The sequence below is a fragment of the Pelobates fuscus genome, chromosome 3 (genome assembly GCF_036172605.1).
Source record: "Pelobates fuscus isolate aPelFus1 chromosome 3, aPelFus1.pri, whole genome shotgun sequence".
NCBI lineage: Eukaryota > Metazoa > Chordata > Amphibia > Anura > Pelobatidae > Pelobates > Pelobates fuscus.
In genome coordinates, this window is record NC_086319.1 from 224,432,251 (window position 1) to 224,452,001 (window position 19,751).

At 41.6% G+C, this 19,751-nt stretch overlaps 2 protein-coding genes across 2 annotated transcripts in view; one reads left to right on the forward strand and one right to left on the reverse strand.

Moving 5' to 3' along the window:
- Positions 1–19,751, forward strand: part of CCDC146 (coiled-coil domain containing 146) — a 135,667-nt gene that overhangs the window by 13,590 nt on the left and 102,326 nt on the right. The window lies entirely within an intron of this gene.
- Positions 2,167–10,678, reverse strand: FGL2 (fibrinogen like 2). Its single transcript, XM_063445441.1, has 2 exons — positions 10,068–10,678; positions 2,167–3,174 (listed from the first exon to the last, which is right to left on the reverse strand). Exons 1-2 carry the CDS (start codon positions 10,606–10,608, stop codon positions 2,468–2,470), a joined length of 1,248 nt encoding a protein of 415 aa, XP_063301511.1. The 5' UTR covers positions 10,609–10,678; the 3' UTR covers positions 2,167–2,467.

Below are 19,751 nucleotides of genomic sequence, written 5' to 3' on the forward strand. Positions count from 1 at the left end.
GGGCCCGTTGGTGCCTGTATTGTCGGACAGCCATTTTGGATGCGCTTGGTGTCTGCTGATAATAGCTGCGGCGTGCTGCAGGCCGTATCCACCTGGTTACCAGTGCCTCTGCTTGGCGATGGGTCGCTCCTCTGCTCACCAGGGTGTCTCTGAAGCTTGTGCATAGGCTATCGAATTTCTCCATTGCAGACCTGGGTGGCTGGATGGTCTGCGCTTTGTGTGAGTGCTGGGCGGCCATCTTGGCTTTGCCCCGCGGGTCAGAAACCCCAATCTGGCTTGTGGCTAGGTCTCCTACCTGGCCGTTGTGGCTATTGAGGACCGGGATATCCCCCGCCGGTCCAGAGGGGGGGGGTAGCTAGGAGGGTGGTCGCTTAAGGACTTTCGTGCCGAGGAGAGCGGCTGCCTTGGATTTCTCTTTTAATTTTTTTGTTAATGGCTCTACTGGTTCATTGTAGTGTAGTAATGCATTTTAGTTGTTGTATATCTCCCCAAGTAAGTTAGACGCTGAGCACAATGAGAGTTGTGATAGCTGCATAGAGTATAACAGGTTGCCTATTTCATGTTACTTACACTGCTGTGAATTTTAAATTCCATTATACTCTGGCAATGTTGGCTTAAGTGTTCATAGCAGGAGTTGCAGTCCACAATAGCTGGTAACTGTAAACATCTGTTTCTTTAGATGCTGGGACATATGCTCCCATCATACACACAAAGTCCATGCACTGGATGAGCGTTCTAGGAGTTTGAAACCTTTTAAGTTTTCTGTTTAATGATTTAAAATTATTCACCAATATATATTTTAATTTCCTTACTGTTTCATCGGCAGGAAGATGATTATTGCTATAAATGCATACATCACCACATTCAAGGACATGGTCCGTTTTATACTGTCATATGCTTTCTGTACATATGTCAGCTGGTTGGCCCAGTGCTAACTGGGTCATTGATATAGCAACAGCATTTTATTATTTTAGAGCCAAAGCAATCCCTTTATTTAGACCTGCTGTTGGAATCCAGGGCAGTGCACACCTGTAGGTGCAATACAAGAACCAGCTGAGCTGTACATGTAAAGCATATGTCTCATGAAATCCAGATGATTTTTTTACACGTACCCAATGCATATGTAACATTTTATATCCTGATTGTTTTCCTTTCATCAGTTCAGCAGAAACATTTAACTGTTTACAGTGTCCTCACAGTAAACAACACACATCACAAAACTTAAACCACAAAAAAATATTTTATTCTGTTCCTTATATATTACCAGAGAATCTTCTAAATATTTACACATATACAATCATGGCATTCTTTTCCATTAGGACATCTATATTGATTGTCCAAGTAGTTCAATATCTGAACATTATTTTGCAACAGGGGAATGTAATAATAGGGCTTGTTAAATGTGTGTGACCTGACTTGAAGCTGGCAACAGTGCCACACACACGATATGAGCAACTCATGAAGGACGTGGATATGGTGACCCTCTGCATCTTCACATTTAAATGTTGCAAGCCTTAGATGTCCGTGTGTAGACCTGTTTAAATGATCATAGGCCAATCTGTTATTTATGGAGCTTAGAAGAAGGAAATGTATTGTTGGGCAAATGGGCCTTGTGGTTTGCTTAGATCCTGAAAAACAACCTATTCTCCCCTGGGTTAAAGTTAACCCTGCTTATTACTCCTTACAAAATTATAAAAAAAATATGTTTAAGTATCACCCATCTCTGTCAGGTGGCACAAAGTATATACCATCTATGAATATGTACTCTTATTAGAAAATAATATACTGAACCATACATTGCATGTGGAATCTTGCTAAGTTAAAAAAAATATAAAAAATACAGTTATGTTAATTTATCACACTAGGAAGTAGAAAGTAATGAAAATTACAGGAGGTGGAGCGATGAAGGGGAGGGGCAAAATTTTCGTAGGTGTCCTCTATCTTTATTGATAGTATGGACCGTAATTCCACTTGTAAGGCCCTTCTTATTAAGAAGATAAATATTATATATATATATATATACATATGGAACATATGTACGGAGCAGATTTCACAGTAGTCAATGTAGGCCTGATTTCAAAGTGACATTTAAATGAGAGGTTTATAAGATTTCTAACAGATGGTGCAAAAACTATTTTCAATAAACACATGGAAAATAGAGGGCAAAAACTATTTTCAATACACAAATGGAAAATAGTTACTTTGTTGAAAAATTGGTGTGCTGTAAATAAGACATACTCGCTGACACTTGAATAAAGGGGAAAAAAAAATAGCTTATTGCATAATCACTCTCAGGTGGATCGCCATAATGAAAATACACTTGTTAACCATACATTAAAGATTTTCTTTAATAAACAGAAATTGTGTTTTTATCTATATGCCCTGTTCTCTAAACCAGATGTCAATGAGAACTAATTTTTATGTTGGTCCAAAACCAATACCATGTAATATGAAAGAAAAGCTTTGTTTAGCCTGTGAAATCTTGTGGTCTTATCATCATTTTGACCGATTTAAAAGTTTGTCTGAAACTGTTCAGATGCTCGTCTGAAACGCCCTGCCAAGTACCCCAGTAAATACCATTGCGAATTCCTTTGTATTCCTTCTCATAGTACTTCCCATTGAGATTTGCAGACATACATGAATCAAACCACCATCCAGAGCTATAGTAAGTCCCACAGTTTCCAGAGGGATATCTGTCATTGTCTCTGTCGGGAGTAGTAAAGAACCTCTGATCGTGGTTATATTGCTTGCTGAATTGCAGTGCATCCCCAGCTGTACCAGAATAGCCCCCGACAGTTAATCGATATTTAAGATATTCATTGGCTACATAGAACTGGTCGTATTGAGCATATTCTTTAACACCTTTAAAGTCTTCAAGCTCAATTCTGAGGATCATGTTGCTGCTTCTGGTTAAAAGATGCAGCTTATCGTTACCCAACCAAAATTCACTGGTCAGATTCCCAAATCCATTCTTATATTCATTCCATGTTCTGTTAAAGTCGGTGCTGCCATCTTTGCGTATTTGAATTATTGTCCATCCTCCTCCTGTTGACTCCATGTTACAGTAAACTTCAAATGTTTTGTTCTTTGGATCAGGTGTAATCCTGTATGTCCCATTTAGTTTTTTGCCAATTTTATAGTAGTCAGAGCAGTCTTTATAGATGAGCTGTATGCCTAGAATAATAAATAAAAAATAAAAAAATATTGGTTATAAAAACTGAGAATCTTTTTTTTACACTGTTGAAATTGTGTTGAGATATCAGGAAGCATTGTTTTGAGATGTATACAGGAAACACCATTGTATCATGGCTGAGAATTCTAAATGATTAAGATAATCTAATATCTGATATTGTGCAAAATCTTTTACTCCAAATGGTGTAAAATTAGTGTGTTTCAAATAAGCGCTTAAAATTCTAAAAGTGTAATAGCAGCTCAAAACACTTACATGTGGGAATACCCCTATGCACACACAGAAAAAATACGAATGTGACAAAAGAGTGATAAGGTGGATCACTTAGACACACGGAAAAAAAATCTAAGCACTCCACTTTATCACTCTTTTGCCACATTAATCTTACTCACTAATTAGATTACAAATACATGAAATCATTTTTCCGATATGAAGCAGTTGTCAAACTAGTGTTTGGTGCCTGCTGTTTTGAACTTTTTTTTCTTGTTTTTGAGGCAGTCATCTGTGTGTGTGTGTGTGTGTGTGTGTGTATATGTGTGTATATATATATATATATATATATATATATATATATATATATATATATAAACACACTTTTTCAAATTTTGGCAGAACTTACACTTTTATATGTCTCTGCTCATAGGCAGGATACGAAATGACTAGACGAGAACAGGCAATAGGAAAGAAGACTGCATTTTACATTCCTAATAGGAAAGGGTGGACAGTGAAACCGCACATTTGTTTCCTCTGCCATTTAATATTCATTCACCGGACACATATCGTTCCAGCTGTTTCTCAGAGATAACATGTAAGAAACCAGCTACCCTTCCCATCCTTGTGTCCAGCAGCTGAAACGTAAAAATGTAATACTTCAGGACCTTGTGTCCCACAGAGTTCATAAACAGGAATGTATTCGTCACTTCACTTTCCTGCATAACATATTGAAGCTTTTTTACTTTTCCACTGATAACATCATTGAGACCTTCCTTCAGGACATATTCGAATAAAGAGAAAACTAATTGTACCCTTCCTGTTTAAATACCTTGATATTTAATATTTATATTAATTGTACAGCCTGGGTTAGTAGTATGTTATTGTTGTAAGTGCTCCACATTTATTACGAACTAGCCAGTCCTTTTTGGATTGTGTATATGTATTGAATACACAGTAGAAAAGTTACTGCAGTTAAGGGACACTGTAGGCATCCAGGCCATTTCAGCTCATTTCAGTGGTCTGGGTGTAGTGTCCCTTTGCACCTAGTGCTGCAATGTTAAACATTGCAGATCCAGAGAAACTGCAATGGCATTGCAGCACCAAGAAGGCCTCTAGTGGCTGTCTACCAGACATCCACTATAGCAGTGGTTCCCAGCCCAGTCCTCAAGAACCCCCTCACAGTCCAGTATTTAAAGATTGCCCAGTTGTGTGTAAGGTGTTTTTAGAAAAGTAAAAAAAAAAAAAAAAACCCTAGACACAACATGGTAATCCCTAAATCCTGGACTGGTAGGGGGTACTGGAGGACTGGGTGGGAACCCCTGCACTAGAGGGCTTTCTGGATTGAAATGGACCTTGGTCCAGTATCGGACGCTGGACGTTCTCACACTCTGCATGAGGACCCCCCATGTCAGATTTTTATCCCATAGCATTAATTTGATGCTTTGCTATGGGGAGGTTTATTGCGTGCGGAATTTCCAGCGCATTTGCATTAGAGCCCGCTCAGAGCGGGATGTTGGAGGGGCGGAACATCGACCAAGCGCCAAGGGACATCACCATTGGGATAAAGTAAGTATTACCCTCTCTTTACAGGAAGTGTTTATGGAAGGCTGTGCAAGTCACATGCAGGGAGGTGTGACTAGGGTTCATAAACAAAGGGATTTAACTCCTAAATGGCAGAGGATTGAGCAGTGAGGCTGCAGGGGCATGTTCTATACCCCAAAACTGCTTCATTAAGCTAAAGTTGTTCAGGTGACTAGTGTCCCTTTAAGATCTATCCACATGCTTCTCAGTTGGGGTCCCTAAAAAAAGGAAACCACCCCATACAAAACCATTGCATTTATGAATATAATTGGAAATTCTACTTTCTGTTTCATTGTCTGCCCTGCAGGTTGCTTCATCTTTAACAAGACCTCGTGGCATAGTCTGCACACAGAACTCTTTACTTAAAAGTATTGCCAAATCTTTCTTTCATGGAACACATTGCTCACAATAATGTGCTGTGTTTGCCCATGTCAGCAGACACCTGTGTGAATATCTTTAATGTTTTAAACCTCAATTGATGCTTGTCCAGCCAAATGCAGATATTTTTCTTTTTAGCAAAGTTATGGTAAACATATTGAATCCAGATGCCCAATATCTTGCTGCAGATCTTAACGTTCCACTCAACCCAAGCATGATATTAACCCTCCACCTTTTTACCCCTTCTATTGCCAGCTATCCTGATTTTAGTTCTCACTTCTCACAATTTGCCCTACCAGTTCTTCCTTCCATACAGTTCTTGTCACTTCTATAAAGGTATCCTACCCACTGTATATCTCTCCTGTCATCGCAACCTCTCTGTATCTGCTTCTGTGATCTATGTTATCACCTTTGCATCAATTCGGTGCCCCCTCTTTTTCCCAATTCCATTGTATTTGTATTTACTTTCTATCCCCACCATATAAACTAATTTTCACATATTTCCCTTTTGTCTAATCTCCTTTTTTATAAATAAAGCTCCTACTCTTTCAGGTGTAAATTTAACCTAATTGGAATGCTTCCTACCTAGCTGTAGTCTGTTTCTGTGCTACTGAAGTGCTTGTTATGTGCTGGAATCCATCATGACCGGTCTAGCAAGGGGGGCATATGGGCAACTGCTCCCTGGTCGACTAGCCTGGGAGGGTTTGCAAGGGGGATTTCTTCTGTGGATTAATTTAATTTAAAAAGAAGTGTATTAAGATGTCTTTTGGCACAGTAATGCAGGAGTAAGGCAGCAGGCAAGAATTGCGCAGGGCCTTTGCTAGCCCAGCTCTATGGAGACTTGTGCATGGGCCAGTGGTCTGCAATAACTATGACCTCCAGGCCAGGACTGATTACCGGAGACACATCCCAGTGAAGTGCAGTATCTGGGGTTGACCATGCTGTTAGATTATGACGTTTTTTTAAAAAGGCTGCAGTCAGAGTGAATGTCATGAGCACAGTCTCACTTCTATCGCAATTCCAAAAACGTCATCTATGAAATCCATATACAGATAGTATATCAGATTGTTTGCTTACTTTTGTGCATAAAAAGACCATTCATTTGAATTTGCCCCAAGGCCAAAAGTTGCCAGCTCTCCCCTGGTATACCATGCTAACTTCAACAGGTAGGGCATCTGGCATCTAAAAGCACAATATATAATTGCGCCACTAATAATCATATGCATCACATATTTTAAAGGAGCATTCTAACATTTAAAATATGAGCAAACAAAATACAAAAACATTAGAGGTTCTTCTTAAAGGGTTACTCCAACCATCATAACCACTACAGCCTGTTGTAGTGGCTATGATGGTAGCAGTACCCTGGCGCCGTTTTCTGGTAATGAGGCAAACTGTTTTGCAATGGTTTGCCTTCTACTGGGGGCCTACTCGCATGTGAAGCAGGCTTATGGCATTCTGTGTATAGAAATCTGCAGATAATTGACATTTTCCAGCCTGGAACTCTTGACGCCCCAGTGACACTGGGTGGAGTTACACAAAGGGGTTCAAAAAGGACACTTTAGCTTGCTCAAAAGGTTTACATGTGAAGAGTGTGTCCACTTTATTTCATTTTGCAAAAAGTGCAAATTTCTATAGAAATTGGCACTTTTATAAATTAATCTGGTAACAACCCTTTGGCTTTCAAGCAGACATGTCGTGTTACTTCCTGGTTTGGTTAGCTCAGTATAGCTAAACGTAAAAGGCAGCAATTGCCCAGAGCACCTGTCTTGCACCTGTCTTTCTAATTGAGCTCAATTGGGAAGTCTATGATTGGGCAACCACTGGGTGGGGTTAGAAAGGGAGGGTTTGCAAAGGCTGCAGGCAAGAGAACTGCAGGTTGTTCAAGTGGTTTTTAGATATCCTGCATCATTTAATTCCGGATGTATCTACTAAATAGTGATTTTTATTTATTTTGTATTTGGGCAGTGGAATGTATCTTTAACCCCTTAAGGACACCAGACATGTGTGACATGTCATGATTCCCTTTTATTCCAGAAGTTTGGTCCTTAAGGGGTTAAACTCAGTGTCCGCAGTGTTTAATAGAGAAAAGCTGCACATACAGTCTCCAGGCACCATGACCACTTCAAATTACTGAAGCACATTGAGCAGGGGTTCTCAACCTTGTCCTCAAGGACCCCCTACCAGTCCAGGGTTTAGGGATTACCTGGCTGTGTCTAAGGTGTTTAGAAAAAGAAAAAAAAACACCTTAGAGTCTAAGGTGTTTTTTTCCCCTTTTTCTAAACACCTTAGACACACCCAGGTAATCCCCAAATCCTGGACTGGTAGGGGATCCTGAGGACTGAGTTGAGAACCCCTGACCTAGAGTAACCTTTTAACTATTTAGGTCTACACTCCTTTCCCCACCCTCCCCATCCATGCAAGCATACTTCTGACCACCCTGGCTTTGTTATATGATACCAGGTAGCTTTACCTTAGACTTCCACTTACGAATAATATAGTGAGACACCTTTTAGTTTACTGCCATGTATTGCAAAAAAAAACAAACAAACTTTGAGTGTCTTCACATTAAAATAAATTAGATTTAATATGGCTGAAATATCTTGTTGGCGCAGCAATCAAGTGAAATATCTATTTTTTTACATTATGTGATTTATTTTGTAGTAAAATTGCCATGCAAGTATTCGATTTCTTTGGAGTTTTCTTCCACTGGCTATATATAACTGTATGTTCATATTTATCGCTTTTGTTGATTAGTGAGATGTTAATGTTTCAGTTTTTTCTGTATTTTACTTTACTTTTTTAAATCCCAAAAGGGAAGGTAACTTTTTTTTATTTAAAAAGTACATCCACTACTGTCCTTTACCTCATATATATATCTCAAACATGCATTCTTAACAGTTAAAGATACTACAGCCCCTAAAGCACTTTAGTTTTATAGCCTCAAGTATCGACTGCCTGTTTCTGCAGGTATAGTTTATAAAGTGCTTTAGGAGTTGACTGTCTGCCCCTGCAGGCTGTCTTTGCGAAGCATTCTTGGCTGATATTGGCAATTGCTGCACATGCACTATGTGTCCCAAATCTTCTGACTGGATAAGTCATCATTATTGATTACTTCACAGGAGGTGGATCAGCGCTGCATTGAAATGGTGGAGAATGGATCTAAACTAAACAGTTTAACCCCTTAAGGACACATGACATGTGTGACATGTCATGATTCCCTTTTATTCCAGAAGTTTGGTCCTTAAGGGGTTAAGGAACATTGCAATTTAAAAAAAAATATCTAATAATGATGTGGTAAATGTCACATGACATATTTGTATATACAGTATCTGCTCCATAAGGTAGCCAAGACAAGTCATCTTCAGACATAGTATGTTCTTTAGGTATATGGCACTCTTCCAGATATTTGTATTAAATGTAATTTTATCTGGTGGATTTCAGGTTTTTTTTAAACTGTCAGTGCTCTGTCAACAGATACTCTGTATACTCATTTGGCAACTAAAGGGTTATCAGGCTCTGTACACAAAAATAGATACAAAGATACCGTTACAAGTATGTTATAAAAGACACCTATCAGGTACACTCACAAAATGTAGATAGAAAATTTGCATTGAAATTACCACCACCTACTCCTGTAGGGGGGTCATACACTGGATCCACTGGGTGCAATGGGTTAGAAGATCCGGAAACCAAAAGGAGAGCAGGAACAATAAGTATGGTAGAAAACTCGATGTTTTATTTTGTTAGATAAAATAAAAGGCACTGGTCCATTTTTTCTACCATACTTATTGTTACTGCTCTCCATTTGGTTTCCGGATCTGTGAACCCATTGCACCCAGTGGATCGAGTGTAGGACCCCCCCCCACCCCCTCCCCCAGGAGTAGGTGGTGGTAATTTCAATGCAAATTTTCTATCTACATTTTGTGAGTGTACCTGATAGCGTGTCTTTTATAACATACTTGTAACGGTCTTCACTATGTTTGGTTAATCTTTTATAGGTATAGACAGCGTCTTCCCCTATCTTTGTATCCATTTGTTCTACTAGGCACCTATGTGGAAAGTTGCCGTTGGGAAGCGGTCATTAAGCTAAGTTTGTTTTTATATATTATTTTTTTTTATATATTTTTTATACAGACTATTAGAGTGTGTGTGTTGTTCTGTACACAAAAAAGCAGGACTTTAAAATGTTATTCACCATGAATTGTCAAAAATTTACTCTCAAATACTACTATATTACCAGTACTGCTATTTTAATCTGAAATGTACAATTCCCTGGTGAATTCAAAACACTGTTTAGTGAACGACTTTGTTTTCCCAAGACTCATTAAGTCATCATTACAAATACAGATCGATACTAAATCTAATTTTTATTAAGTTTTTTTTGTGTGTTTCTTTAATGAACTTGAATTATTCAGAATATAAGCGATAACAGCCTTTGTCTTATATTAACAATAATTCCAAACTATTTGCTTAACAACTAGAACTTCTAGCCTGTAACAAATGCAGTGATTGACATCCAAGATGTTTGTGAACTATATTTCCATGTGTGGGCTGGCTAAGCATGATGGGAAATGTAGTTCATAAAGAACTGAGGCTTGCTATCTCTGGAGTGTGCTATCTGGCTGTAGGGGATCCTTTTCAGAGGAAAATGTGTTGAATGTATTGTGCTATCCATAGGATAATATTATTAGGATGTACTTACTTGGACTTGCCTTGAACTCACAGTTGTTGGAACAGGACATGTTTGCTATTTTATGGTCCACATAATCTTCTACACTGTTCATACTGATGGGGTTCATCTTCTCCAGCTGACCCTGTAAGGTGTTAATCTGGGTTCTAGCATTTTTCAAGCTGATTGACATCTTCTTAACCTTGGACTGCAGTTCTTGCATCTGGCCGTCTTTACCATTCTCTGGAAGATTTAAGGTGTCCTTGTCCAAATTGTCATCTGCTTGCAGTTTGCAGTCTTGGCAAGATTTCTTTAAGTTGTTTACCATCTCTTTAAGGGTCTGTACTTCTTTGAGGGTTTTTTCAAGTAGTTGAAACTGTTTAGGTAACTGTATAGTCATTGGGGGCAATGTTAGCTGGTATGGACAGTTGCCCTCTTCATCACATTTGCCCCCATTTTTCATCTTTATAGGACAACCACTGAGTACATTGTCTTTTGATGTTTTCTCGTCATCTGTTTCAGCAAGGACAGTTGACAAGGCAACCAAGACTGCCAAGTAAAAGAGAGACTTCATCTTTCTGGAGTCTGATCTGTAAGCGAAAGACTGAACATCAGCAGTTTATATAGAAGCAGCAGGCAGTGCTCTGATAGGAAACCTAGCTGTTCACAGGAAAGGGTGGGAGTTGTTAATAATTTTGCACGTGAGAATGTTCTTCAGAAAAGTGACATAAATTTTACTATTTTTTCACTTTAGCTTCTACTGGCACTACTTTAAAAAGGCAGATCTAATATTTGTAGAGGTCACGGTGTACAAATTCTGACAATGAAATTTCGTAATTCAAAGTATTTTTGCAGACATTGACATTAACATCAATAAACGTTCTTTTTATTTTAACAATATATATTGTATATGCTATTTGGAACAATGTTTTATTTTGCCTCTGTATTTAGAATAAAGATAGTCACAATATATCAGATATTTCTAAGTAACACAAACTGAAACAGAAAATGGAAGATTATTTTATATATTTATTTCTTTCCTTTATAAACTAGATAAACAAGTTTGTGTAACATTGCGTAGAAGTCGTGCACAGTGCGTCCTATTGTTTAAGAAATCTATCTCTCTGGTTTGTGAATTGCTGGCATGAATTTAGTTTGACTAATTGCAGTGACACAAGTTTAATTACATTATTTAGTCAATGAGTTATTGTTTGTAATAAAGGTCACTGGCTAGGTTAGCAGGGGTGTATTGTTACCTGAAATGTGGTGTTTATGGCTGGAATTTCTAAGTACTGGCTCACTAATATAAGTAATGAAAACACTATAGGGTCAGGAACATAAATGTGTATTCCTGACCCTATAGTGTTAAAGAAAACATGTTAGCCCTCAGAATCCCTAATTTCCCCCTTAAATAGTGTAAAACCTCATTTTTATTCCAGCCCCACACGGATCTGCCTCCTTGGCTGACATCAGAATTGACGCTCTCAACTAATCCAATGCTTTGGGGGGGTAGAAATTAGGTCCCCCCACTAATTACTTAGGGCTCCCACACACCGCTAATTGGTGCGGCCGTATGGAGACAATAGATGCTCCCCCCTTATCACTTAGGGCCCCCAACCGCCACTAATGTACAAAAAGTGACAGGGCGCACACACACACTTTTGTATCAAGGCTACTTTAAAACCACCTGCTACCAGCCTACATTAACCTAGAAATATGGGGATTCTGTCATACCATATTGTTACATTGTATTTAAAGGAGAACTGAAACTTTCAAGGATGTTTTGATAAGTTTAGATATCCTCTACATTTAACAAAATCAAATGTGTATTTGTGTGGTACACTCTGTATCCTGCAGCTTGGTGCCTCCATCTTCGGTTCAAACATTGTGCGAAGCTCGGACCTGTCCTTTCAGTCATTGTTGTAAACAAGGCTGTGATCAGGGTGTTCGTGTGGACCGGGCCACTTAATTGTCTTTATTACTGTACTCTCTTCACTACTGAATCGCAGTGCTCAGAGGAAGTGATGTCAGATCCCATCCTCTCAGCAGGGCCGGTGCTTGGATTTTTAGGTACATAGGCGAAGATGCATTTTTCCGCCCCCCCCCCAAAAAAACATCTTCACCTATGTGCCTCTTAACCAGTGCCTCTTAACCAGCCCCTCTCCCCTCCCCGACCAATAGTGGTCCCTTCCCTGCCCCTTAATGTTCTTCTCCCCTCCCCCCTCTTGTCCCTGTCTCTTGGTGTTTCTCTCCCATTCCCTCCCTGTCCCTTGGTGCACCCCACACCCCGTTAGTGGTTACACTCACCTTCCTGGTGTGCCTTCTACCTCTATTGTTGCATTGCCTAGCGGAGCAGATCCCCTAAAGGAGCTTCAGTTTTCTGTACCCGGCCGAACTGACAGGGAGTGCTCTCTCTGTGAGCACCTCCTGTCAGTCTGGCCAGGTACAGGAAACAGAAGCTCCTGTACCGCGCTCCGCTCCGCTACACTCTGTACACACTGACAGTCACACACTCAATGACAAACACACAGATGTCACTGACAGACACAGACTCATTGACACTCATTGACAGACACACAGATAGTCACACACATACTCAATGACAAACATACTCTCACTGATTTGACAGACACACACTCATACACTGACAAACACACTCATCATACACTGACAGACACACTCCTAAACTCACATGCACACACACAGACGCACTCACTCACACACACTGTCACTCATAGACGCACACTCTGTCACTCACAGACGCACACTCTGTCACTCACAGACGCACACGCTGTCACTCACAGACGCACACGCTGTCACTCACAGACGCACACGCTGTCACTCACAGACGCACACGCTGTCACTCACAGACGCACACGCTGTCACTCACAGACGCACACGCTGTCACTCACAGACACAGACACTCACAGACACAGACACTCACAGACACACACACTGTCACTCACAGACACACACACTGTCACTCACAGACACACACACTGTCACTCACAGACACTCACAGACACACACACTGTCACTCAGACACAGACACTCACAGACACACACACTGTCACTCACAGACACACACACTGTCACTCACAGACACACACACTGTCACTCACAGACACACACACTGTCACTCACAGACACTCACAGACACACACACTGTCACTCAGACACAGACACTCACAGACACACACACTGTCACTCACAGACACACACACAGACACTCACAGACACACACACTGTCACTCACAGACACACACACTGTCACTCACAGACACACACAGACACTCACATACACACACACTGTCACTCACATACACACACACTGTCACTCACAGACACACACGCTGTCACTCACAGACACACGCTGTCACTCACAGACACATGCTGTCACTCACAGACACACACGCTGTCACTCACAGACACACACACTGTCACTCACAGACACACACACAGACACTCACAGACACACACACACTCACAGACACACACACACTCACAGACACACACACACTCACAGACACACACACACTCACAGACACACACACTGTCACTCACAGACACTCACCTACACACACACTGTCACTCACATACACACAGACACTCACAGACACTCACAGGCACACACACTGTCACTCACAGACACTCACAGACACACACACTGTCACTCACAGACACACACACTGTCACTCACATACACACACAGTCACTCACAGACACACACACACAGACACTCACAGACACACACACAGACACTCACAGACACACACACTGTCAATCACAGACACACACACTGTCAATCACAGACACACACACAGACACTCACAGACACACACACAGACACTCACAGACACACATCACATACATTCACTAATTATTTTAATAAATATACATTTTCCACCCAGCCTCCTTACCTGGAGAGCTGGTGTGGATGATGCATCCTTCCCTGGGGTCCTGCTGAGCGGCGTGTGGCTGTGCTGTGAGGAGATCAGACGCGGCGAGGGAGCTCTAATCTCACCGCTCTGCTCCCTTGCACGCTGTCTGCTGATACCGCGGGAGCCGGAATATGACGTCATATTTCGGCTCCCGTGGTAATCAGCAGACAGCGCGCGAGGGAGCAGAGCGGTGAGATTAGAGCTCCCTCGCCGCGTCTGATCTCCGCACAGCACAGCCGCGCCGGGGGCCGAGATGGTGGCTGGCAGGAGGGAGAGCTTCCCTCTTGCCGGTCACTGAAATTTTGCGCCCCCAGAGCCCGTGCGCCCTAAGGCGGCCGCCTGTGCCGCCTTATGGACGCGCCGGCCCTGCCTCTCAGTACTTGTGTAAGGTGCAGGTGAGGCTAGGAGATGAACCTGCAGCCCAGAATCCAGAGCCCTTTTCCAGCCTAATCTCAACTGGATGACATGGAAGCCACCCTACAACAGTAAAATTATTATTATAAAGGATGGTGGCTAAACAGATTATCAGTTTAAATATATTTGCATGTGTATAGCAATGTATGTGGCTAGGTGTGTTTTTGACCATGAATGCGAGTGTAATAGTTTGTGTGTTTAGTAATGTTTGTCTGTAGCAGTTGGTGTAGAGTGTGTGTGTTTATGTAGTTGGATATATGTTCAACAATGCAAGTGTATATATGTGTGTGTCAGAGTGTGTTAGTATTTGTGGCAATATAGGTGTGAAGCAGAGTGTGTGGGGCAGGTTTTCTGTATATGTGCAATACTTTGTATGTGCTTTATCAGTGTGATATTGTGTATATTTAACAGTGTTTTTGGTATTATGTTTGCGTCCCTGGCAGTGTGTATGGTGGTGTATGTGTGTACCTGTGAGAGTGTTTGGAATGCATATATACATCTGTGTGTGTTTCTGTCAAGGGTTTAGTAGACAGAGCCCACTATGCGGTAGCATGCTGTGTAGTAATCAAGGTACGGTGCTGTCAAAGAAAAAAAAAAGGCGTAGTCAGGCTAGCAAGAGGTCAGGTCGGGCAGCACAGGTTCATAAATGGATATCAAGCCAAGGGTCAAATACCAGGAAGACAACACTCAGCATTAGACTCTGTGTATACTCAGCAGGAGCAAAAAGGGACAACTTGACGGAACAAAAAGCATAGTAACACAGAGCAGAGAGAACTGGGAGAGCAGTCTACTTATAGGGAGGAGGAAGTACACCACCCACACGTCATGCTTTCACACCTCCTGTGACAGGAACTTCCCCCTTCTCTTTTAAAACGCACAGGGCTAGGTGTACATGCGCTTAGTGAATACAGCGGCATGAATTTTAGATCGCAATCCTCTGAATTGGACGTTGACCAGGTCAGATTGCAATTCGTGGCATTCTCACGAATGCCACCCGAATGTATCAGACCATCAGAAGAACAGACCTCGAGAAGAGTCGTGACCAATTCAGCATATGTCGACGCTCCACAGCCTGGCATCTTGCAGAGAGAAAGGAGGGAATTAGCCTGGGAGTGAGAGGTGAGTGCAGGGCAGAGCTGGGGCCTGTCAGTTTCTCTGGGACTGTTCGTATGGATATTCCGGGTATCCTAGGTTTATTCGGGGCCAAGCTTATAATTATGATGGTGGTCCTGGTGTGAGCACTGTCCTTTGCACCTGAAAGTCAGTATAGAGAAACCAACAGAAGAGGAGAAATTAAACAATGTTTGTTTAATTGGCTTTGCCTAGTCTGAACTGGACTATGTCATCTGCTTTATATATATAAACTTAAAGGACCACTATAGGCACCCAAACCACTTCAGCTCAATGAAGTGGTCTGGGTGCCAAGTCCCTCTAGTTTTAACCCTGCAGCTGAAAACAGCAGTTTCAGAGAAACTACTATGTTTCACTGAGGGTTAATCCAGCTTCTAGTGGCTGTCTCAATGACAGCCACTAGAGGCGCTTCCGCGATTCTCACTGTGAAAAATCAGTGAGAAGACGCTGGATGCCCATAGGAAAGCACTGAGTAATGCTTACATATGGGCTGTTTGAATGCGCGTGCGGCTCTTGACGCTCATGCGCTTTCGGATCTGACGTCGGTAGGGGGTGGAGAGTTCCCCAGCACAGAGGGAGCCCGGCTCTGGAGAAAGGTAAGTGGCTGAAGGGGTTTTAACCCCTTCAGCCCAGCAGGATGGGGGCCCTGAGGGTGGGACCTAATGACCCTATAGTGCCAGGAAAACGAGTTTGTTTCCTAGCACTATAGTGCTCCTTTAATACACATTTAAAAGAAATGTAACATCTCATGAAAAAAGTTTAACACAAGGTGATTTTCTTTTTTTGTCTTTTAATACTGGGTAATACTCTCTTTTCCCTGAATTTTATCATGATATGCTGGAAACTTTTCTCAGACATTATAATTCATGTTGACATACATAATTGCTTCAGGTTTCTCTGCTGCCCATTCATGCTGCAAATATCCCATTAAACCTAATTGTATTGTGCTGTTTGAAGGATTACTTAACGCATCATAACGGTTATGATGCCAGGAGTACCCTGGCCCCATTTTTAAGTAATGGTGCAAACTTTTTTTTTGGGTTGCCTTTTACCGTGTACCAAGTGTCCTCCAGTGGTCAGAGATGACTTTCAGCTTCTGCAGAATCCTGCTGGTCCTTCATGTGCTGAGAGTGTCCGCTCACCACCCAGCCAATGAATGCAACTCTGTACATAAGAATATGCACAGAATAAACATTAACTACCCAGATCTCTTGTCCCTGTCTGGCTAATAACGCCCCAAAATTACACCTCCAGTAACAAAGAGGTTAAACTCTGCACATACAGACTCCCTGCACCATGACCACTTTAAATCACTGAAACCGTTCTAGTGCTTGGAGTTACCCTAAAAGAAGGTATCAGCACATATCAGCATTGCTATACTTACAATTATACCACAGAGACAAAATGCCAACCACATCTCTTCTGCTGCAAGACAACTACCCGTGATAATTGTAACAATGTACTTTAGAATGCAGTACATAAAGTGCTTTCCAGGAAAATAATGCTTAAGTCCAAACCACTTCATTATATATTTTTATTTAGCATGTTGGTTTTTCTTTGTATAAAATTGTCTACAGGTTCCACTGCAGAACTTCCTGCAGACATATAGTTCTGCAGAACTCTGGTAATTACTAAAAAAGTATAAATAATGAAGAATTGGTGAAGCCCTAATAACTCTTCCCTACTGGGGAATAACCCACGATAATTAGAAAAAGACAGAAAAGGATGGAACCTAAGGTTCCTAAATGGAAGAGTTATGAATGTAAAGGGAATCCCTACCTTTAATAATCCTAAGGGTATAGGTGAATAAAAAGACAGGAGGGAAGATGAGGGTAAGGGGATTAGCTGTGTAAAAACACATATAATTCCAAACAACCGCTAGACAGAGAGATTCCAAACCTAATATGGTAAGGTTAAACACCTCTAAACTGAAGGGTTGTAAAAAATGGGTAGGAGGAAAATTGAGGAGGAGAAGGCTACTACAACTCCTTGGAGGGGAGAAACAAAAATCCCCCAAAGCCCAAAAAAAAAAAATGAGAACGTAACCTCCTTCTGGTGGAGAAAAAGAAAATCCCCAAAATCAATTTAACAACAAAGTAACCCCCAATCCCTAAGAAAAAGAGGGTACTAGTGCTATTACCTCGGCACTGCGAAAAACCACAAGTGCCTACCTTATTACCCTACTGCCTTCCTGTCTAAGATAGCTTAAAAACGAATTAAATTAAACTGAAAATTGAATCCATAAGTGCTACCTAAGTGAACACACAAAAAAACAAAATAGTTAAATAAATGAGAACTCGACGCGCGTTTCAGCGTGCTAACACGCCGTCATCAGGAGTGATAAGCCTCTACCTGTCTCCATGCTCGTTTATATAGGGATTGTTGCAATCAACTTGAAACACTTTACCGCTGTGTGTAGTTCCTGCGTGCGCATCCGATCCTCTGATTGGTCAGAGGATACCCTTGTTGATTGGGCTATGTATCACGTGATCGGGATATTTGACGGGTGCACACGTGGGGATGGGGGAGTGGTCTGGTCATGTCACATGGTGACACGCTTATCCGTCATGATAAGACCACCCACATACCCTCCCATTGGTGCACACGTAAGGGCAGGCGGTCGCATACAGGGGGAGTGATTTAAGTCGCGTCATATAATGACGCCGCTGTCAATCATTTGGAGTCTTCCCTTTTGCGGCTAGATCTATCATGATCGCCGGACGGTGACTCCACCCCCTCTCCTGTGCTTGGTCCCGATCTTACTGTATCCCAGATGATCTGGGCTTTATGTAGAAGATCCCGAAATGTGTCATTTTAAGCATGACCCAAGGCAGTGTTCAGTCACTATAGTGTCAATCTTACAGATCGGGTGTTATACAGAGGGTCCTGAAGTGTCCCCTTTGGTATGACCCGAAGCGGTGTCTAACTACTATAGTATTTAACTCACAATTAGAATATTATAAAAAGGGGGGCCCCCCTTTTTATAATATTCTAATTGTGAGTTAAATACTATAGTAGTTAGACACCGCTTCGGGTCATACCAAAGGGGACACTTCAGGACCTCTGTATAACACCCGATCTGTAAGATTGACACTATAGTGACTGAACACTGCCTTGGGTCATGCTTAAAATGACACATTTCGGGATCTTCTACATAAAGCCCAGATCATCTGGGATACAGTAAGATCGGGACCAAGCACAGGAGAGGGGGTGGAGTCACCGTCCGGCGATCATGATAGATCTAGCCGCAAAAGGGAAGACTCCAAATGATTGACAGCGGCGTCATTATATGACGCGACTTAAATCACTCCCCCTGTATGCGACCGCCTGCCCTTACGTGTGCACCAATGGGAGGGTATGTGGGTGGTCTTATCATGACGGATAAGCGTGTCACCATGTGACATGACCAGACCACTCCCCCATCCCCACGTGTGCACCCGTCAAATATCCCGATCACGTGATACATAGCCCAATCAACAAGGGTATCCTCTGACCAATCAGAGGATCGGATGCGCACGCAGGAACTACACACAGCGGTAAAGTGTTTCAAGTTGATTGCAACAATCCCTATATAAACGAGCATGGAGACAGGTAGAGGCTTATCACTCCTGATGACGGCGTGTTAGCACGCTGAAACGCGCGTCGAGTTCTCATTTATTTAACTATTTTGTTTTTTTGTGTGTTCACTTAGGTAGCACTTATGGATTCAATTTTCAGTTTAATTTAATTCGTTTTTAAGCTATCTTAGACAGGAAGGCAGTAGGGTAATAAGGTAGGCACTTGTGGTTTTTCGCAGTGCCGAGGTAATAGCACTAGTACCCTCTTTTTCTTAGGGATTGGGGGTTACTTTGTTGTTAAATTGATTTTGGGGATTTTCTTTTTCTCCACCAGAAGGAGGTTACGTTCTCATTTTTTTTTTTGGGCTTTGGGGGATTTTTGTTTCTCCCCTCCAAGGAGTTGTAGTAGCCTTCTCCTCCTCAATTTTCCTCCTACCCATTTTTTACAACCCTTCAGTTTAGAGGTGTTTAACCTTACCATATTAGGTTTGGAATCTCTCTGTCTAGCGGTTGTTTGGAATTATATGTGTTTTTACACAGCTAATCCCCTTACCCTCATCTTCCCTCCTGTCTTTTTATTCACCTATACCCTTAGGATTATTAAAGGTAGGGATTCCCTTTACATTCATAACTCTTCCATTTAGGAACCTTAGGTTCCATCCTTTTCTGTCTTT